General features: G+C 34.9%; 2 protein-coding genes across 4 annotated transcripts; one reads left to right on the top strand and one right to left on the bottom strand.

Annotated features, from left to right (window-relative positions):
- Positions 1 to 997: 997 nt before the first annotated feature.
- LOC107015154 (calcium-transporting ATPase 9, plasma membrane-type) lies at positions 998 to 18,104 on the top strand. Of its 3 annotated transcripts, none has more exons than XM_015215336.2 (33): positions 998 to 1,362; positions 1,505 to 1,621; positions 1,701 to 1,740; positions 2,510 to 2,625; positions 2,727 to 2,858; positions 2,942 to 3,031; positions 3,473 to 3,542; positions 4,630 to 4,700; positions 4,800 to 4,883; positions 4,965 to 5,042; positions 5,123 to 5,194; positions 5,646 to 5,729; positions 5,818 to 5,900; positions 5,984 to 6,092; positions 7,377 to 7,432; positions 7,533 to 7,575; positions 7,689 to 7,772; positions 7,879 to 8,016; positions 8,415 to 8,480; positions 8,562 to 8,663; positions 9,427 to 9,537; positions 9,729 to 9,896; positions 10,569 to 10,628; positions 11,042 to 11,206; positions 11,312 to 11,428; positions 14,179 to 14,277; positions 15,444 to 15,581; positions 15,812 to 15,912; positions 16,906 to 16,951; positions 17,077 to 17,211; positions 17,375 to 17,482; positions 17,566 to 17,657; positions 17,746 to 18,104. In XM_015215336.2, exons 1-33 carry the CDS (start codon positions 1,246 to 1,248, stop codon positions 17,837 to 17,839), a joined length of 3,186 nt encoding a protein of 1,061 aa, XP_015070822.1. In that variant the 5' UTR covers positions 998 to 1,245; the 3' UTR covers positions 17,840 to 18,104. The 3 variants fall into 3 exon arrangements, with proteins under 3 accessions (XP_015070822.1, XP_027771548.1, XP_027771549.1); XM_027915747.1 differs by having other exon boundaries at positions 7,377 to 7,447; XM_027915748.1 differs by lacking the exon at positions 998 to 1,362 and having other exon boundaries at positions 1,526 to 1,621; positions 2,572 to 2,625; positions 7,377 to 7,447.
- Positions 18,105 to 19,863: 1,759 nt separating this feature from the next.
- On the bottom strand, positions 19,864 to 22,302 carry LOC107015183 (glutamyl-tRNA reductase-binding protein, chloroplastic). Its single transcript, XM_015215375.2, has 5 exons — positions 21,951 to 22,302; positions 21,809 to 21,880; positions 21,629 to 21,733; positions 21,406 to 21,555; positions 19,864 to 20,460 (listed from the first exon to the last, which is right to left on the bottom strand). Exons 1-5 carry the CDS (start codon positions 22,248 to 22,250, stop codon positions 20,221 to 20,223), a joined length of 867 nt encoding a protein of 288 aa, XP_015070861.1. The 5' UTR covers positions 22,251 to 22,302; the 3' UTR covers positions 19,864 to 20,220.
- Positions 22,303 to 22,703: the final 401 nt, after the last annotated feature.

Here is a 22,703-nt window from a genome sequence, read left to right as displayed (position 1 = left end):
AGTCATGTCACATTATGGTATGAATAAGTTGAAAGACTTTTTCTTGTTGACAGAGCCCAAAATACATGAATGCTTAGTTCGCTGTAATGTATGTAACACTTTTGTTTCAACAATGACATCCATACATATAAATGGGATTATGACACTGTTTATGAGATCTATAATGGTTTATAGCATCTTCCCCTTCACCATGTTGAATAGCTTTTGTTATTGGGACATGCGTTGATGATGAGATTTCACAAAATAAGGTCTAAATGTAAATCTGAAATATTGTTGATGTGAGACACAATTGCTAAGCCAAAATGTATTTGTAGACATTGGGACTCTACAAGATGCGTTCAATTCGAGTTGGGACTCTACAAATTGTGTTCAATTCAGATAAGAATTCTTGGAGGCTACTCAACCTAAATCCTAGTTTATGCCTATATAAAGGGTATTAAATTCCCTTAAAAGGCATCTCGGAAATTCCATAAAGAGATCAAGATCTCGAATACTCCACAAATTGATGGATTATTCACATAGAGTGGTCAAATCTAAATCATCCTAGTTCGAGAAATACGCCAATCAAGGGATCAACAGAATTGTACCCGCTATCTTGATGAATAAAATTATGTTTCTTCATATTTTATTTGTATGGTTTATTTAATTTTCCATATGTTTAAAATTTGTTGCAAACAGTATTATTATTTATACAGACACTTAACTTCTACATCTACATTACAAGAAAAATGCAGCTAACTAAGCCATTTACCAACTATATTTATCAAAATATTATATCTCAAACTAGCTAGCATACAATGGCATGTGGTGCAAATGAATAAAGAAATAAATTAATGGTAAAGAAAACATTATTATTTTTATTAGAGTTTCCTATTAAACTATTACTGAAATTTTATGAAAAAATTAAAGTTTTAAAAATAATTTTGATAAATAATTGGATAGGAGAATGTTGGTGTGAGCATCACATGAAGTGATGGTGGTAAAGCCAAAAACCCATCCATTGCGCATTTTTGTAAGAAAACCCTGAAATAAAAAACGGTTTTTGGGCAAAACCCCAAATCAAGGTTTGTGGTTTCCCTGTATAGTCGCTCGACCTCATATTACATGATTTTTGGCTCTTCCTTCTCTCACTACAAATACAAATACAAAGGATGTATGTATTTCTCTCTCTCTCTCTCATTTACTATATATATATATATATATATATATATCTGAGAGTGGTGGCATCTGACGACTGCTCCAACCATGGACCTGGAAGCCGGCTCCTCCCATCTCAACTCTTCCCCCCAACACCACTTCTCTGATCCTTTCCACATTCCCAATACCAAGAATGTATCTTTCCACGCTCTTAAACGCTGGAGGGTAATTGAAATTTTCATTTTCATTTTCATTTTCATGGGTTGACACAGTTGATCATCTCCATCTCATATCATAATTTGCGTTAAACGAGTACATTTTCTCTATTCACGCATTAATATCCTAACATCTTTCTCATCACTCGCAGGAAGCTGCACTTGTGCTTAATGCTTCACGCCGATTTAGGTATACTCTCGACTTGAGAAAAGCCCAAGAGAAAGAACAAAGAAGAAGGATGATCAGAGCACATGCTCAAGTCATAAGAGTAATGATGAAATTCATTTCTACCCTCTTCTTTTGATTGATTTAATGAATATCTCACCATCCCTGCTTTGCTTTTGTAGGCCGCACTACTTTTTAAACTTGCTGGACAACGAGCTATTGGTATATACTTTGCATATCCTTTTCAACTAATGCTTTATCTTCAATATCTACCAAATATTGCCGCTTCCCTTGCATAACACTGGTAAAATAACTAGTGCTCATACATCACTGACATTTCGGATTGAATGTATACTATTAAATGGAGAATATACATTCCCAGAAAAGCATCCATCACATGAAAAATTCTCAACTTCTTTTTTTTTTTTTTGATTGATACATCTGTAAACGTAGCTGCTTTATTTCTTAACTCATTGCTTGCCAACTCTCTGCCTCCTTTCTCTGTCTCACCCCCTCATCCTCTTTTCTTCTAACTACCGAGATCGTTTACTTGTAAAAGTCTTCTTCTTTTCTAGGTAAATATTTTCATCACATTCGACCTGTTTGGTGCAAAACTGAAGTTAGCGCAGTCATTTTGTCTCATGGTTGCTAGATATGTTAATCAAGAAATCTATCTTCCGAGCCATAATTCTATTGTTTGTTGAAGTAAACAAGGAAAAAAAATGATAATTTTGATCTAGTATGTTCTATTGTTTCACACTTCTTTTGGTAGCACATACAGGGTAGCCAAGCTGCCTCAAGCTAATTTATGGTAGACAAAGTGCTAGCTGAAGTTTCAATTTCTTGAACATCAAATGAATTTAAGGATATAGTTAACTTTTAGTCTCTGTCTTTAACTGTAGGTCGCTTAGATACGAACTATTCGTACAAGTAACAACGTACCTTAAACTCTGTCATTTGCTTTGTTTTTGGTATCTGTTCTATTTTCTAGTGTTGGGTACCGAAGTTGCTCCTCTACCTCCTCGTGGTGACTATGGAATTTCACTTGAACAGCTAGCTTCAGTGACTAGGGATCATAATCTTTCTGCACTGCAACAATACGGAGGAGTAAGTTAACTTCACTGAGTTTTAGTTATCTTACATAAAACCATGCTACTAGTAGGGACTCATCTATATCGGCATACTGATATTGATGTTGACATCTTCAGGCCAAAGGCTTATCAGAGAAGTTGAAAACAGATGTTGATTCAGGAATTGCTGATGATGATGTTGAATTGTCAAAAAGAAAAAATGTGTTTGGGGCAAATACGTATCCCATGAAAAAGGGTCGCAGTTACTTGGTATTTGTTTCTCCCAAGTTGTCTTGTTGAATTGATTTCTGTAAGGAGAAGTGAGATGTAACTATTATCTTTATTCTTTGTAGAGATTCCTTTGGGAGGCTTGGCAAGATCTGACTCTCATCATCTTAATTGTAGCTGCTGTACTATCACTGGCACTTGGAATACACACAAAGGTATTTTGCTCTTTATATTATAGGTTCTTCTATTTGATGTTAAAAGCTCTGCATTGTTCTATCTTTTTTTCCCCTATAGCCTATCTTTAACCTTTTATTGGGAAGTGCGAAATATCTGGATATTTCCGAATTGTCAATTTGACGTCTATAGCAACCAGTATAGACCTCATTTTAGGAAAAAATAAAGCAGATATGTCCAGTACTGAGCGTGCGAGGGGTGGTGATGGTGTTGAATCCCACATCGTTTTTGAGATAAGTACTTGGACTCCTTATATGGTCTTGGGCAGATTAAGTTAGGTTCATGTCCATTTCTTTACCAAACAGAAGCATGTATAGAATGGAAAATTAATGATGGTCCTTGATTATTTTAGGAAATCAGAAGATGATGTTATATTTAATGATGATTGTTACTAAAAGTTCCATTCATGATTATTTATACAGGGCCTGAAAGAAGGATGGTATGATGGTGGAAGCATAACTTTTGCCGTACTTCTTGTTATTTTTGTAACAGGTAATTTCTATGGTTCTTGTTTGTCTACTTCTTTTTATCCAAGTGAATGGATTTTATAAGTCATTAAATTCTACCTGCTATTTTGTAACAGGTAATTACTTTGCTTCTTGTTTGTCTACTACTTCTAATCCAAGTGAATGGAGTTATAGAATTCATTAAACTCTACAATGGCTTGGCTGCTTTCTCTTTTGTCAATCCCAGGTTACTAAATTTGTATTGACTACTGGAACAAATTGAAGAATATTCATTAACATTCAAGAAAACCATGAAACTCTAATAGAATCAGACTAAAGTATTAACCTCTCAGAATTTCAGGAAACTGATAGGACTCATAGCTGCAGCTTAATTTGCTATTTTATACTTTCTTCTCTCTCTCTCTCTCTCTTCATGTGTTTAGCTTGGTCAAGCCTTACCAGATTCATGTCGCAGATTATTAATCATATTCAATTAATATTTCGGTTGCTAAAATATAGTTTCTTTCTTCTGTTTGCTAATAATAGCTTTAGTTCTCCAGATAACAAGTTGCATTCTTACACGCATTTTCCTTCCTATCAAATAAATTGATTATTCTGTTTCTCTTTACAATGAAAAAGGTTCTTTGATATTCTTCAAGAGCTATTCACTTATTTTGTTCTGAAGTTTAATTATGTTTACTCTTTTATCAAATCAATCTTCTTCTCTTCTTTCTTGGTAACAAAAAGGGTAGCTGTTTACTATTCCTAGTCTTGAATTTCTGGGGTGAGGTGTATTATGTGAGTATTGCAATTTAACAATTCATGAGTTGCAATCCTGCTAATTGATCATCATAATGTAGCTTTCTTTCCTTTTTCTTTGAAAGGAGAGTTCAATTTGTGTGGATCTCCTCGTGCATTTTTTTTCTTCAACAAATTAACTTGTCCTAGCTTTTCAGAGTGGATTTGCAAGCTCCCATCTTGTTTTCAGGGTTTGTTTGTATATTTCGTGATTGAGGTGTATAGTTCATTGATAGAACCCATGGGGTGGGGGGCGGGGGCATTATTCCCTACCAATCCTTATTTACTACTACATCTTTGATTTAATTAATTTTGTTTTGTAAATTTTCATTTAGCAACAAGTGACTACAGACAGTCCTTGCGATTTCAGAACTTAAATGAAGAAAAACGAAATATCCAAGTAGAGGTAATTGCAGTTTATGAACCATAGCCTCGTGACAATTATATTAATTACGATCCTTATCGTATACATGAAAAATTAACTGCTTCAAAATGATCTATAAAGGTTATAAGAGACGGCAGAAGGGATAAAATTTCAATATACGAAATTGTTGTTGGTGATGTTGTTCCTCTCAGGATAGGTGATCAGGTAAAGATGGCAATGTAGATTTTTCTGCCTCTTCTCTAGTCAGTTTCTGATCAAAGAGATAAAGCTTTGGTATTCTTTCAGGTTCCTGCAGATGGCGTCTTGATCTCTGGTCATTCTCTGGCAATTGATGAGTCTAGCATGACTGGTGAAAGCAAGATTGTAAGTTGTTTTGACCTTCATGCATAGTATGTGTAAGCTCATTGATCCAAATGATCTTAAATATCATATCATTTTTAAAGGTAAACAAAAATCAAAAGGCACCTTTCTTGATGGCTGGTTGCAAGGTAGCAGATGGTGCTGGAACCATGCTTGTAAGATCATCTTATTTCTTTCTTTGTTTCTTTTATTCCGATCTCCCCAATCCCTTTGAGGATTTAAGAGCTAATTTCTATTTGGAGCAGATGAAATTTTAGACATTGTTTCCCCATTTGGCCATAAATTTTATTTCATTATCCCAACTAAAAGACAAATTATTATTTACAAACCGATGTTTGTCTTACAATTCGATTCAATATTTCTTGAAATAGATAATATAAGTTGGAAAACTGATTTGATGTATTTCAAATGAAATAATAGTCCACTCACAAAACTTCAACTTTCTTTTCCAAGTGAAATTCATGTACAAACATGTATAATTACTCTTTTTGTTTCAACTTCAGCTAAATTTTATCCAAACATCTCATATTCAAAGACCGTCTCCTGTTCTATATTAAAAACAAAGCTCCCTCATCTTTATCTCCTTAAACATATATTTTTATTTAGGTAACTGGTGTAGGAATCAATACTGAATGGGGATTGTTGATGGCGAGTATATCAGAGGATACCGGTGAAGAAACTCCTTTGCAGGTTATATTAGAATGTGCTGTCCATCATCATCAGTTTCTCTACTTGTTATATCCATTCTGTGTTTAGCTTTTCAATTACAATATGGCAGGTGCGTTTGAATGGGGTTGCCACCTTTATCGGCATTGTTGGCCTTGCTGTTGCTCTCTTTGTGCTCATTGTTCTTTTGAGCAGGTGAAAACTTTGCTCCCTTCCAAAGCTGCTCTGTATGGTTTCATGCTAAATATTGCATATGACTTAAATATTCTGTCCCCCAGGTTCTTCACTGGGCATAGCAAAAATCCAGATGGGACTACCCAGTTTGTCCATGGACAGACCAGTGTTAGTAAAACAATGGATGGAGTTGTACATATCATCACTGCAGCTGTAAGTTCTTGCTGATCAATGTTTTTAAGTTTTATCTAACAGGCTTTGCCCTTTAGGCACTAAAAATATTATGGATTCCAATGGACACCAGTGGAGTTGCAAATTTTAGGTCCACTACCTAAGAATCGAAAAAGCCTTTTTCTATTGATTTCCACTGCTCTTAGGTACTGTATGTAGTTCAGAAAGCTATTTGTCATGTCCAATCAGGATTATTGACATGGAAGATAAGATTCTAGTGAGATATCTGGGTTAGATTGAACAGACACACTACAGAGGGCCCTTTTTTTTTTAGTTCTCAAAAAAAGTAACATGCATTTATTACCTATCAGTGAGTGTAGAAGTGGAGTCTTGTCATATATTAATCAATCGACTACACGCTTGTACCCTAAACTAGTTGGGGATACGAGTTCTCTATATCCCCTTTGTGTATGCATATAATTAGAACTTAAAGTAGCATATAAATTGTATTTATTCTTTGTTATAAATGTTCTATCCTTTCTTCTACCTTTTCTCAATGAGGCCCACAAAGTGGAAGTTTTGAGATTTTTAAGTAAACTTTCCTGCATAGACTTGTATTGCCCAAAAAACAAAGAGAAAGGATGAGATGTGTTCCTAAACAATGTGTATTTAAAATGGCCCCCTTTTTTGGACAATATACTCTAGGACTCCACCAGTGTTGTTAAAGGCGCGCTTAAGCCCTAAAGCGAGGCTCATAACGTGCTGAGGGCTTCAACTCGCTTTATATGCGCTTCAGTATCGTCATCAAGGTTCTAAGGCAAAGTTTGCCAGTGAGCCTCTTCGGAAGAAGTGACAGTAAACAATTGATATTTCACTTTATCATAATGTTTTTTTCATTTTCTATGGTTATATATTTGTCATACATATTTATAATTATTAGTCTTAGAGTAAACATATATAAATAAATTTGTCCCTTTGCGCTTTTTTTAGCCACACTTTTTGCGCTTAAAGCCCCAACAGACCTTAGAGCTTTTTTGCGCTTTTCACCTTTGATAACACTGGACTCCACATTGTTCAATGGCCAAACTTAAGTGTCGATAAATTTTAAAGATGGAAAAAAATGCTCCAAAATGGATTCAACAATCTGTTAAAAGTGCCCACATGATTTAATACTTTGATTCTGTTTCAGTCTCCAATAATGAATGGTTGTATTTTTTGTATAAAACTATTAGTCCATGTTTTGTTGTTCATGGAAGACATTAAGTGTCTGACAGATTCAGTACCTACAATTCGAGTCATCTATCTAATGCAATAAGTTATTTTCAGGTCACAATTGTGGTTGTTGCTGTCCCTGAAGGTCTTCCTTTAGCTGTTACATTGACGCAAGTATCAAAAAAGTGCTTCTTACTCGACACTGTTGACTTAATTTTCATGTGCCTTATAATCCTCTTAAATCATTGCCTGCTCTAAATGTTGTGACAGTTTAGCATACTCAATGAAGAAAATGATGGCTGACAAGGCTTTGGTACATATGTCTTTCCTCCTTTGCTATATCTGTTTGATTATTTAGTTAAATATATAAGAATGTTGATACTATGGTAATCATGCATGAAATAGTTTTCTTTGATTAATTTGCAGGTGCGCAGACTTTCAGCTTGTGAAACTATGGGCTCTGCTACAACTATTTGTAGTGATAAAACTGGAACACTGACTCTGAATCAGGTTAGGCTGCTGGTTCATGCTTTTGATCTTCAAACTGACAACTTCAGTTACATATTTACACTAATTCACAAATTATATGATGACTTATATGCTCGTGTTTGTGCAGATGACAGTCGTAGAAGCCTATGTCGGGAAAAAGAAGCTCGACTCACCTGAAGATGGTTCACAGTTGCATTCAGCTGTTTCTTCTCTTCTGGATGAGGGCATAACTCAGAATACATCTGGCAGTGTCTTTACTTCTAAGGTATTCACCCTGTTTCCTTGTCGCTCCCTAAATTATCTCTGCCTCTCCTCATACATGTGCCATGTATTTTGATGGCTTTAGGGTGACAGACATTCATGATAAAGTTTGAGATGAGAATTCGCAATAGTCTTCTTAGATGACATTTACTCAAAATGCTCTTCAATATAAGTCCCCACAGATCAACTCTTCAAAGGAAAAAACATGCATTGTCTTTCTAATTGCACATTCGCAGTAGTATTTGGATCAACTGCTTTGCACCTCTTTATCTTTCCCTCCCTCACCATGCTCAATACTTCTAATTTTATTTTGTTATCTAATCAATGTTCTTGTTTACTTTGGCATGCATGTATATACTACCTTTGGTTCATTCTATTTTTGACTCAGTTCCCTCTTCGTAGGATGGCAAGGGAACAGAGGTTTCAGGCTCTCCCACTGAAAAAGCCATTCTTTCATGGGGCGTCAAGGTAGTATTAACAACTTGTCTTTCCGTTTACTGATATAAATCAACAAAATCTGCTTATTCAACTAATGCACAATTTACTCAGATTGGAATGAAGTTCGATGTTGTCAGATCACAATCCATAGTTCTTCATGTCTCTCCTTTTAATTCTACAAAGAAGAGAGGAGGTGTTGTAGTTAGAGAGCAGGTAATCGACTTATCTGATATTCGAGTGCATGCTGCTTCATAGTCCTGTTCGCTTTGCTAAGGTTTCTTTAATTTAAAATTAGGCATAATTATGCCCATTTAGAGGGATTTATTGCTCCACATAAGTAGTTTAATGGGAGAAACATATTGTGATTTTTCTTTTCCTAACTAGTTAAATAATTAAAACCTACCTTGTGAGGCTTCAAGTGCTAAAATCAAGAATCAAAGTTGTAGTCTGCATGTAAGTGTTTGTGGGATGATGTACTGCAACAAGTTATCTCTTCGCGAGATGTCGTAAGCTAAGTTATAATCTACTTGTGTTTCATATCAAAAGATCGTATCAAACAGTCCTCAGGGTTTAAGAATAGAAAATGCCTAGAAATGATATATATAATAAGCCCCACTGCTAGTGATTCCTTCGGACTGACCTAGGATCCGTTGTAGCATTCGTGTCACCTGATTGTATGATTATCCGGTGATAAATCAGCATAGAGTTAGTTTTTGGACTATGACATTCAGGTACATAATCACTCATGAAATAAGGGCTTCCTAGGATAAGAGCTAGCAGAGGCGCTGTGGCCTCTTTGGATTTTCAAGTTCATTCTTTCTTGTTTTGTTTATGGCTCACATTTTAGTTTCTTCTGTTGATGCACACTTCTGATTTCCTTTAACCTATATATTTGAGTGGATGAACTTTTTAATTATCTGCACATGCACGAGGTTATTAATCGCATATTTAATGATTTTTCTTTCTTCTTTTGCAGAGTGGCTCTCAAGTTCATATGCATTGGAAAGGTGCAGCTGAAATTATACTGGCATCTTGTACTGGATACCTTGATTCAAATGGCTGCTTGCAATCCATTGAAAAGGAGAAGGTTGGAAGAAGTTAGGACTACTTTCTAAGAGAGAAAATTTTGATAATATTGAGTCCTGTGAACTTTTCTGTTGACATTATGTTGTCCCAAATCCGGCCATTAAAAGCTTGAGAAAAATTATGAATCACAAAAGGACACTTTAGTGCAGACTTTATCCTTTCATCTCTTTTTAGTAATTATGTTGGCTGCAGGATTTTTTGAAAGAAGCCATTGAAGATATGGCAGCAAAAAGTTTGAGGTGTGTTGCCATTGCATACCAAACTTGTAATGTGAATGAGGTTCCAACTGATGAAGAACAACTGGCTCAATGGATTCTACCAGAAGATGACCTTATTTTGCTTGCTGTACTCGGTATAAAGGTACATATTCTTAATCATACTTTTGCAGCTCAAAATAAAATAAAGGTGCATGTTATGTAAGGTCGTGTAGTTGAGGTGTATATAGTCTCTTGAATATTGTTCTACTCATGTCCTCTCTCATCTCGAGTTTGTCTACCTGGTAGTTGTAATTTATGACAAATACTTACCATATCCTTTGATTACTTCACAATCTCATGTCTGCAGCACAGGTACTCCCACCATCCTACTCCTCTTTCAAGTTTCACCTGGCTCAAGTATCGTGGGGTTTAAGAGAAAATGGTTTGAATATTCTTTTTAAAACGTCAGTTCAAAAAAAATGTTCTATTTAAAACATATGTGTTAACATTAATTGATGTTATCATAGGATTAAATGATGTCAAATCCTATTGAAAAATAGAACTAAAAAAATAAATAGATAGATCTCAAGGCATTTGATAGAGTAATACTGTTAAAGTATAATATATTAAATTGACTTCTAATCTTCGTGGACATGGACAACTAAACTAAAACTGATATGGAAAATGAGATGGATAGAGTGTATGTGCCCCAGCTGTCTGAGACACCACCTTATGAAAAAAACTATTTGACATGATACATATTTGTGTGCAGTATTTAATTTTTCGTGAGTTGTTTTGCATGTTCTCATTCATCTTTATTTGCCTTTTTACATAGGATCCTTGTCGTCCAGGTGTCAAAGATGCAGTGAGACAGTGCAGTGATTCTGGTGTTAAGGTAATCTTTTTGTTTGGATGTAATAGTAGCTAATAAGGTGAAATGATTGACTATATAATCGTATCTAACTTTGTCAGCAAGAAGACTTTTACTTGGTCCAAGGTGTTGTCTTTAATTAATTGGACCTATTTTCAAACACTTTGAACCAGTTAAGTATACTAATGTTTTATGTTTATTCTATCAAAATCTATCTTCCTCTTTACAGGAAATTTATTGGAAATTTGGTAGGTCTTGAATGGTTTAAAATATTTCAATTATTAGCCATTTCAGGATGCATATAGTACAGTATTTGTCATGGTTGGGTGTGCACATTTAGCCACATGACCGTAACTTCTAATTTGAGGAGATCTGGAATGCATTTAGCTTAAGCATTTGTTCTTATAAGCAAAAACTTTACTCTTGAGAACCTTTAGGTGCGGATGGTAACTGGAGATAATATTCAAACAGCTAGAGCAATTGCCTTGGAGTGTGGAATTTTAAGTTCAAATACTGAAGTCACAGAATTTGAAGTTATTGAGGGGAAAACCTTCCGTGAGTTGTCTGAGAAGGAGAGAGAACAAGTTGCAAACAGAATGTCGGTATGTTATCCATGAAGAGATAATAACTGATTTATATATTTAATCTACTTGTATCAACATTTGTATGTCGGCACATCTTGTTAAAAGTAGAAAACTGGTTTCTAGGTTATGGGAAGGTCATCACCAAGTGACAAGCTTTTGCTTGTGCAAACTCTGCGTAAACTAGGGGAAGTTGTTGCTGTTACTGGAGATGGAACTAATGATGCTCCTGCACTGCATGAGGTGTGATGACCTTCTTATCACTTTCCGTTTATTCAATTGTTTAGTTTTCTTCTGCTTTTTTGAGTCTTCACTTGCTGATCCTTGTACACATTTGGTCTCTGAGCACTAAAACAAACTTTAAGAAGAAGTGGTTTTGATCCTATGCCACTTGAGCAATAAACGATTGAAATTTGGTCGGTCACTATAAATTAAAAAGAAGAAGAAGAACATGATGCAGAGAGAACTCAATATACAAGAGGCGAACTTAAGGAAAATTTAATAGTAAATGAAGGTTAGGGGTTCAACTAAACCTCATTTTGTTATTGAAGGATTTAATAACGAGTGATTCAAAATACTCATTGCCTGAGTTATAATCATTGTTTTTGTTATAGTTTCCTACTTTAAGCTTTTCTAATCATTAAGGATGCTTCAGTGTAGACTTGGTCATATGGAACCGATCTCATAAATTGGTGGAACTCTCTAATGTTCTATTGCTATTATGTGTAGCATTGACTGCCTTCTATTTCCTACATTTGAATGGCCCTTTAGTGACTAATCTAGTTTTGTCCAAGATGCAGGATGATCTAGAAAGCTCCTCTTAATATTAGCACTTTATCCAAAAAAAAAAGAAAAAAAAAGCTAGGAGTTTATTTAAATTTGTCATTTTCTGATTTCCTGAGTAGCGTTGCATTCTACTTCTTTCATCCAAACCTGGTTAGATGTCGTCCCTTCAAATACAATTGGGCAAGTATTTCAACTTCACTAAACATGAGGAATACATCAATATCATAAAATATGCATAATTTAACGAGGAACAAAGATAAAAATATTTTTAAAACCATCAAATATTAAGCACCTTTTATATCTAAGCTTCTTACTTAATTAAATCTACTGCCGAATATCAAAGAATTAGCACTGTCTTTGCTAAACCTTAACAAGTAAAGAAAAGGAACACATAGGATGTTGAAGGATGCATGATGGAGATCTTCTCTCCTTCGTCTTTCGTTTTGTCTTTTCCTAATACTATTTTCTTGCCTCCCTCTCAAAGATGTGATATCCCATTTGGAGGGTGCCTAGCCACTGAGTATGAATCTCTGCAACCTCCACTAATGGTGTTTTTTCATCCAACAACCCTTCCCCTTGTCAAAAAAATGACACTACAACCGAATTTAGATATGTTAGAATAGGAATAAGTTTATATAATCCTATTAAACTAGGAATAGGTTTATACAATCCTATTAGAATAGGAATAGATTTATACAATCCTATTAGAATAGGAATATGTTTATACAATCCTATTAGAATAGGAATAGGAATACTTAATAGTATCCTACTTGATAAAGGATTGTATCACTAGGGTCTATAAGTAGGGTCTCAATGTAATAATGTAGACACAACAACAATTCAATAACATTCTTTTTTTATATTTCTCACAAGATACATAACAACTTCCTTCATTGCCAATGAGTCCAAAAATTCGCTCTCATCCCACAATTTCACCTGCAATAATTCTTCCATTCTCTACCATTTTCATCAACTAAAGTACTAACTTATGGCTTCTAATCACCATTCCACAACCATAAGTTACAACACTAAAACAAACTCACGTTATCCTCAATTATTAATGCATGAGAGTTTGAGGGTGAAGTATTACCTTTAGAAAGAAACCCTTGCAAAATCCTTCACTTGAATTCTTGGGAAGCAACTTGAGTGTTCTAAAATCTGCATGAGAATCTATGAGTTAATCATGTAGTAAGTGAGGAAATTAGATAAGGAATATCTTACCTTGATGTAGGAGGTCTTTGGGGGAGAAAAACTAGAGAGAAGCTCCAAAATCGTCCAAACATATGCCCCTCTTTCTCTCACTTTGTAGACCAAAAAATAGAAGAAACAAGCATATTTTTAGCCTACCACGATGCGGGGTGCCAGCATGGATGAAAAAGAATCGACTTCCTGAAGTTTGTCTTAACGCAACGCGGGCCATGTGGTGCCCCCAGCCATTTCGATTGCACTTCAGTAAAACGTACATATTTTTTGTATAGAGCTCATTGATGAACGGTTTGTGCATAAAAGTCTACATGCGGGTAGATATGTTTGTTTGAAGTTGGACCTTGTGCGAGCTCATCAAAAACTTAGTTCGTGCTGTAGCTTCCAATTTCAACTTTATGCTAGAGCTCTCCTTAGACCTTAAATCACTTCTGAGACGTTTCCTATACTTATTATCATGTCCATGAGATATGGTACTAGTCTGTAGCCTCCTTTGTAACAGAAAAGCATTATTTCTAGTTGTCATTGTCGCACTATAAAATCTTTAATCATTTTGGACCTTTGTCCCTTTGCTCACCGTGCTTCCACACCGTCCTAGTCCGTTGAATTACTTTGTCTGTAAAATCCTCAGGTGGTCTCCACATTCCAGTTTTTGTGGGGTTTTTTAGATTCTTAATCCGTATTAGACCTGGTACAAAGGTTCAAATTTATGGGGTCTTACATATCTCCAATGGGACCACTGTCTTATCTGCGTCAGGGTATTGTGATAGACCTCAAATATAAATTATTCTCCTGTGTAAGTAATGTACCCATGACTTGATGTTCAGGGTTTAATAATATTGCCAAAGTTTAGGTGCTGTATATGGTCTGGAATAGCAGCTTTTTGTGCCTAATTACATTATTCTTTTTGAATGCTTTATTAGCTGCAATTCTTCAATGTTAATTTTTGTATTGTCTAGTGATTTTTCTGTCTTTAGTTAATTTCATTGTCTTTCAATATTTAGGCCGACATAGGCCTTTCCATGGGCATCCAAGGAACAGAAGTCGCAAAAGAAAGCTCTGACATCATTATCTTGGATGATAATTTTGCTACAGTAGTGAAGGTGAGTTGGAAAATCTCTTTTGGTGTTTGAAGAAAATGTTAATTCGATTTTTAAAAATTACTTTTTGTGATAATAGGTCTCAACTATGTACAATGCCAGAAATGCTTATTAAATCTTTTCATCATTAAAATACTGCACATTTATCATAAACTTCAGTATTCTGATGATAACATCTGTGGGCCTATGGAGGTGGGCTTTGAGGCCAAAAACTCATAGATATGTTTTTACAAAGCTGTGAAAGAGGGTGAATTGTACCAACTTATAATGACTCTAAGAAATGTAAAATGTCATTCTGAGATTAGTTACTCTGCATCTACTATGTAAAGAACTCCTTTACTATAAAAATGACCAATATTTCGGAAAAAATCACTTATTATCCTTAGTCTGAACTTTCATTACACCTCAACTACATGTGATGTTGTGAATGCTTTTGTATGTCTTTTCACTGTTAATATAAGCATATTCATCAGAACTTCAGAAATCTGATGAGAACATTTATTTGAACTATGAAGGGTGGGTTTTGAAGGTCGAAAGCACATGAAAACTCAGACATGTATTCATGTTCTGTATTTTTTATTTTGATCTTGAAAGGTAATTTGGCTGAATTTGTGAAGGTGACTTGGAAATACAGATAGTGCTTCTAAAAATTTGACCACTTATTCTGAGATCATAATTTATTATTTTGCATTAAGCATGTAGATGTTGAGCACTTTTAACCAGTAGGCATTAGAATATACTCTAAACTTGTATTGATTTGCAAACACAATGTAACACTAGCTTATCAAATTTTGGAAGTCAACATGAAAATCAAAGATCTTTTAGATATTTTGTTAAACGATGTAGTGACAGAGGGAGTGCAAGGGCAAAAAAGAGGAGTCAGATTACGAGAAACAAGCAGTGCAAGCTTCTTGTTTATCTTATTATTGCATCCCTTTGCCTTCTCATCGTCAAATTTCCTAGTGGATATTATTCTTCTTGGGCTGGCACCCCATCCTTTGAACCATATTTATTTAACAACTTGGAGAAAGCAGCAAAACACCGAGGAAGTAGATGATGTGTCTTTTTAATCCATATCTGTGTTGTATCAGCTGGTGTTAGTTTGTGGTGGCTTAGTGTAGTAGCGTAATGAAAAGCCGTGGTCCTTGACTTAATTTATCTCAATGTAGGTTGTACGCTGGGGTCGTTCTGTTTATGCAAATATTCAGAAATTCATTCAGTTCCAGCTCACTGTTAATGTCGCAGCTCTTGTAATCAATGTTGTGGCAGCAGTTTCTTCTGGTGATGTTCCTCTAAACACAGTGCAGGTTCTCTCTCTATCTGTCTATCTATCTTTTGACCTACACGGATGCAGGGGTATATAAATTGTAATTTCATAGGTATAAATATGTATATGTATGTATATATTTTTTGAGAATGATATATAGTGCATACGTGTGCTATGTTTATCATTCAGTGGGTAATAATGACTTACATATAGTAGACTGCTGGAATTCTTCTTCTTTTTTCGTTTTGCTCAAGGATACTCTTATTGCAGCTTCTTTGGGTCAATCTCATTATGGATACTCTGGGAGCACTAGCTTTGGCTACTGAACCACCAACTGACCATCTTATGCATAGACCTCCTGTTGGTCGAAGGTGAGCAACTCGGATGTACCATGCTATCTCCTTATATTTGATACTTTTTTTATGATTTGCAGTTGTCATAAAATGAATTATGCCACAGAGCCTGCTAGTTTGAGGTCTAAATGGTGCATGATCAGAACATCTATTGTAATTTCTGTGAATGTAAGCTTGAAGTGTTCTATATTATTGTGATGAAACCACCTCTATGCTAGATGCATCTTTTTCCATTTCACATAATGTGATATTCAAAGTCTTTCATAGGCATCTTCCGCGTATGATGGTTCAACTAAATATGAGAGCCCTCCTAGTGTAAATATTATGCACCTATTTTTATTCACTTCTTTCCAAAAGGTGCATCAAGATGTTAGCTTCTGTGTTGTTTATTTAATCTCAGAACTCCTCACTTGCAGGAATAAAATTCATCATGGGAGAGATTCTTTATCTAAAATAAACTTTTCTTTTTTGCTAAATATTTCATGGTTTTTCTAGTTCACGGCTCAGTATATGATTCTTGTGAAGAAAAATTATTCAGACATGCTTTCTATGGGAAACTCGAGGTTCTTTAATGTTAAATTGGGTTTTAGCCCTAACTCACACCCCAAAAGCAAGCTCAAAGGGAGGAGGATTGTACATGCCTTATAATGAGTGCACCCATCTCATTAACCACCGATGATGGGACTTTTGGCATTCTTTAACACCTCACCTCACGCCCAATGGCTCTGATACGGTGTTAAATTAGGTTTTAGGCCTAACTCACACCCCAAAAGCTAGCTCAAAGGGAATAGGATTGTCCAAGCCTCATAAGGAGTCCGCCCGTCTCATTAACCACCAATGTGGGACTTTTTTAACATTTAGAATTGTGAATTTCTAGTTATCAGTACGCTTGGTTTTCTTCAAAAAAAATAAAATAATCGGGGAGTGTTGGTTTGCTTATTTTACTGTGACTCAAGAATTCTTTCAGGCTTTTTACATGCTTTGACACTTGTAATTTTTTGTGAAACTTAGGGAACCTCTGGTGACAAATATCATGTGGAGGAACTTGCTTATTCAGGTCTGTGGCCTTACTGATATAGGATATTGTTGTTTCATTCTATCTTTGCTATGTTCACCTTAAAAAGAGAGTTTATAATAGCCCACATTTTGTATAAACAAATTCATTATTTTTCTCTTCTGCAGGCTCTCTACCAAATCGGAATCCTTCTTGTTCTCAATTTCCAGGGCAAGAGCATTCTCAGCTTAGAGAATGATGACCCAAAACATGCTAATATGGTGAAGAATACCTTAATTTTCAATGCATTTGTTTTCTGCCAAGTAAGTTTTTTGCATCTTGGTGCAAATTAGGAGAAAGAAATGTGTGTGTATTTCTTTAAATGGTTATTCTCTGTATGGATAATGTTCTTTGTTAGCTTGTCTTATTCAAGGCTAGATTACACATGAAGCCTCAGATATGTAACTAATTTAAATTGAAATACAGATATTCAATGAGGTTAATGCTCGAAAGCCAGATGAAATGAATGTCTTTACTGGCGTGACCAAAAGCCCCCTCTTTACTGGGGTTGTGGGAACTACTTTCATACTTCAGGTGAAAGATTTTTGAGCAATGGATAAAATTCTGATTAGAATTCTTGGTCACTGACTATTATATCCCTCCATACAACTGAACAGATCAGTATCATTGAGTTCCTTGGAAAATTTACGTCGACGGTTGGACTGAGTTGGAAATTATGGATGGTTTCACTTGTTATTGGTATTATCAGGTATGGTAGAAAGGAAGGATTTTTGTTGAGGAGTTGACTAGCGATAATCTCATCTACATCTCAACATCTTTGTTTATTGTCGTTACAGTTGGCCTCTTGCTGCTGCGGGAAAATTGATCCCAGTTCCAAAGACCCCTGTGGCTAAGGTCTTCATCAAGTTATATCAGCGATGCGTTGCATAATTCAGTTGCACTACTTGGTTGTTCTGAATTGGAAGGAAAAAAAAATGTATAGACTAGTGCCCATTAGCTAGATTGTAGAATAGTTTATACGATTTGATAAATGCTGATTATTTATTAGGAAGAGAAGCCCCAAAAAAGATTAGAAAGCAGCCTCTCAAAGTATGTTGCATGATAAATATGTATATGTATAAAGTAATTTGTATATGTTATTGACAAGATGACACATATCTATATTTTCTTTTACCGAACAGGAGTTGGTAATTTATTTCTTTTTTTTTTATTTATGATATAAGTATGTTATTTCACCGAACAGGTAGGTAGGTGGTTTGTGGGAAGAGCATCTTTTCTACTTTGATTTAAGTAAGATTCTATTATTATAATAATTACTCATGAATTCATCAAATGAAATACGTGCTTTCATCAACAAAAACGTAAAATTGGAGACTCTATTTGTATGACAATACCATATGTCCAAGTCCATAACTTAAAACACACCCAGAAACGTCTATCTAACTTGAGCCTAACTCCCCAGCAGAAGCAGGAATAGGCAAAGTTTGAGATATGTAGTCTGTTGAAGAAGCAGGAACTAGTATTTGAGAGGCGATTCTCTTGCCAGCCACATTTGGCATAAAAGATACCTGGGCTGGGCTGAGATGGTTGGCGGTACAAATACATCTCACTTTGAGAACCCATGTAGAAGTCGATGACTTTCTCGACTTGTGTATCAAGAAATCTTGCCTTGGGCATTATGCTTTCCTGCAATTCAAAGTGATATTCAGGAGCATTAATTAGTGAGGGAGATATCCTTGTGATTTACCAACAGGAGGTTAGGGAGCGTGATTTCTTTAAAATGTAGCATGAATTGATGCTTCAGAAGAAGAAGATCGATAAGCATTTAAAAATACAATATACTATGGAGATTATAATGAAAATTTGAGAGAATGATTGATTACTGGTAGGGATGATCATGTCTCCGAGCATAGTGATCGTAACAACACTTGCCTCGCCTCCATATATACTCAATCATAATAATACTCCTTTCCACAACAACATGTATACATTAATATTATAATTTTATATTCATACTACTAAAGTTTTATCAATATTAAATTTTAAAATAATTGAATAATGTAGAGGGTGGGTATGAGAGAATAGAAAAAATGAGCCAACTTCACACGCTCGTGACTTACCTGACTCGACTTGCCACCTGCCTTCATCATAAAGTTTTAAAAAAATTATGGTCCTTCATTGAAATTATATCCAAATTAATTTTATAGGAAAAGATAAAATTTCTTTTTAAAATAGGATAAGTATGGAAAAGATTGAAAGAGGACAAACTATTATTATGATGAATTGGTTTGGATGTAATAGTTCACTCCATTAAAATAAAATTATTGCTCTGATTCAGTTAGTTAGAGTGTAGTATTTGATGAATGAGGAAATATGAAATGTGTTCGTTCGAAAATAGATGGAGTGGAGTGTCACTAGTTTAATTTAAGTTAATTAGTAGATCCGTGAATTTTCATATTAAAGAATTATGACGATAAAATTATAGACTACTACAGAGAAGGTGATGGATGGTAACTGCAGTAGTAAAAGTGCAGTATTTCTTTTTTATTATTCTATTTTCTATAAGAAAGAAAGGAGAAGATTATGGCGTAATTATAGGAAAGTCAATTCTTTATTCAAACCTATGGATTTCAACTAAAAATATACTATTTCTTACGTATGTAATTAATCAAACAATTCAATCTTGTAAACCTCTTCTTTTTCTAATAATAATATAAGAAAAGAAAAGAATCAATTTCAATGTTTGATTTTCTAATAATAATAAAAAATAGAAAAGATAAAGTTAATGTGCCGACTACAAATATATTTTAGCATAGATAAGCGATGGTGGGATAACGATCCATAAATTAGCTCATCATCATATCATCATCATTTATTATACTAATAATAAAGTTATGGTGGGATAATGATCCATAAATTAGCTTTCCACTAAGATTAATTTCCTCAAGCAAGTATTAGTCATTTGGCTCAATGATTGATGGCTTAGAGTATAAAAACAATTAATCGGACATTAATAATAATCTTGATTCTGGTCATCCGGAATTAAAGGAAAAATTGGTAGATGACATACAACTAACTACTCTTATGGATTTTATAGTTGGAAATTTTTTTTCCAAAACAACACACAGACACCAAAACGTTTTCTCTTTAAGCCCATAGTCTCTTTTGATTTTCCATGCTACTGAAAGAAACCAAATATGTCTTTCAACACCAACAAAAGCAATGCGCTTTTGTGGAGTCTTCATCATCAGGAACATGTTCCACCGCATTTACATTCTTGCTGCAATTGTAATGAAAAAATAACAACCATCTCACAGTCCTCTGTGCTCCATCTTTTTCACTTGTTTCACCTTTTCAAAATCTGCTGCATGGAAATTCTTTTCTACTTCCCAAGCAAATTGAGACATGCAGTTGAAAGATGATTTTGCACCCTTCTCATCTGTAACTTCTCTCGGAAAAGGGATACGAGCTTCAAACACATCATTCAGAGGAGAACTGAACCGGACATCAAAACCTAATCTATCAACCCAAAGCATCTTCCCATCGCAAACCTGCAACAAAAGAAAAGAAAAAAAATGTTCAAAATTATAACATACTTCTTGAGACTAGCAAAACATTACCATTCCTTGACCTGGATCAAAACAACAACCAATAACAACATGCTCAGTGTAGCCCCACAAATGGGGTCTGGGCAGGGTAAAATGTACGAAGATCTTACAATCTACCTTTAAGGCTGAGAGGAGATAGGGCTAGCCTCCTGCCTTTCCCATCTAAAGGTAACAACACCCAAAAAGCTGAAGTTGTGTCATACCTTATCTAATCACCTCCCCCAATTCTCCTTTGACCTACCTCTACCGCACTTCACTCCTACTAAAGACAACTTCTCACACCTCCTCTTCACATGCCCAAACCATTTTCCCTGACCCAGAGCACATATCAAATATGCAAACAATCAAGCATTCTACCAGACTACTAGGTAATAAAAACCATGCATGTCAATCTAAATTTAAGAGAGCTTTTATTTGGTGAAAATGGAACATGGAGAAAATGACCAAATTGTACCTATCAAACTAGAAAAGAGAGTGGGAAAACAATCAAACAGAGCTCTTGAGCCAGGTAAAAAGGCACATTATCAACTGCTAATGTGAACCTAGGGCCATCACGATGCCACTGCTAATCCGATTTCATAACCCAAAACCTAAGCTCTGAGAAGTTTGATCATGTATGACCAGTGGTTAGATTACCAAAAGTTCTTTGTATATATATCACTCTTGGAACTCTGATCATTATTTATCTCTATCGTTCAATGATGGTCTATATGCCCTTACCCTAAAATTATTTTCTGGATCATGGGTTTATTTAATATTCCACTGTCACAAAAATGCTGTCCTGATTTACTTTCTCAGTTATTCCAAAACATTGTCTACCTATGATAAATATCTTTCTGCTCAATTCAACAAAACTTGGTCCTAACAATTTGTTCTTCTATTACATACCTGGAAATCCAAATCTAGATAGATGTTGCAAAACCGTAAGATGTCTTCCCTATTGTTAGTATTTATCTCGTCAATCATTCTTTCTGCAAAGTCTCGAAGAGGATCAGGGTTCGCTGACTTATATTCTGATGAAGTGACCCAAATTCCATCCTGAAAGTATATGGAGATAAAATATAAGTGGCGAATGAGATAAAGCATTCTTGATAGAGAATAGACTACAAACCTCTGCAAAATCATCCATCTGAAGTACCCGTTCGACAGAAAGCAAAAATAAGCGATCGTCATCTACTTGATGGCCAAATCTTTTTTCCCAAAGAGAATGAAGCATCTAAAAGAAGAAAGTTTAGTATCATGAATGGAGAAGGAGATCAGTAATTAATTTGAAAAGTAAGAAAGGGGATACCTTCAAAGCTGTGGGTTTTTGTAGCGTCCCCTGTATGGTGCACTGTGGAGTCCGCAAGCCATATTGTTGTAACTGAGTAAATAGATCAAGGGTTAGAGAAGAAGAAGAAAAAAAACACAAAAGGAGATAGAGAGAGAGAGACCTGAACAAGGAAGCTAGACTTGGAATTGAGAGCGAAATTGGAAGTTGAGTGATTGAGAAAGAGTAGAGGAGTTCCATGAGGGTCAACAGCGAAAGGTACAGCAATACCTAAAGGCCAACCATCTTGGGTCGGTGTGGATAAAGTGCCAACTGAAGATAATTCCAGAATGGTTCTCGATACCTCAGCTGGGAATGGTCTTCCATGGTTGTTCCTTACAATTGGCCTTAGATTCACCTTCCTTTTTAGGAACCTCACATCACTCCATACGCAAAGAGATGAACTTGGAAGGTGGCTCGCCATTCCCTTCCCTTCTCAACTCAAAAGGATTTTTGGGATAACAAATTATGCACATCAAACCAGTTTTTATTTTATTTAAATTTTTTAATGTTTTTGGGTAAAACACACTTATTTTTATTATTATTAATATTTAAACTTGTCTAATTTACAATGAACTTTTTTTATAAATTAAAGTAGAAATAAAGAAGTGAACTATTTTTTTATTAGAGCCTTGTGTTTCTTCTTAAATAAAATAACTAAGAAAATAAATAATATTTTTCATATTAAGTTTAAACAAAATAATTAAGAAAAGAAATAATAACTTCATATTAAGTTTGACATCAGAGAAAACAAAAAAAAATTGACATAATAAGTCTACAACATTTTTAAAAATCAAATTAACAAATTAAGGTTTTAATACAATATCATGTTCATTCCCAATTAACTTTAATTAAAACTCGATATCATTCATACATG

Source organism: Solanum pennellii, chromosome 3 (assembly GCF_001406875.1).
Source record: "Solanum pennellii chromosome 3, SPENNV200".
Classification (NCBI taxonomy): domain Eukaryota; kingdom Viridiplantae; phylum Streptophyta; class Magnoliopsida; order Solanales; family Solanaceae; genus Solanum; species Solanum pennellii.
This window is presented reverse-complemented; position numbering and strand designations above follow the sequence as displayed.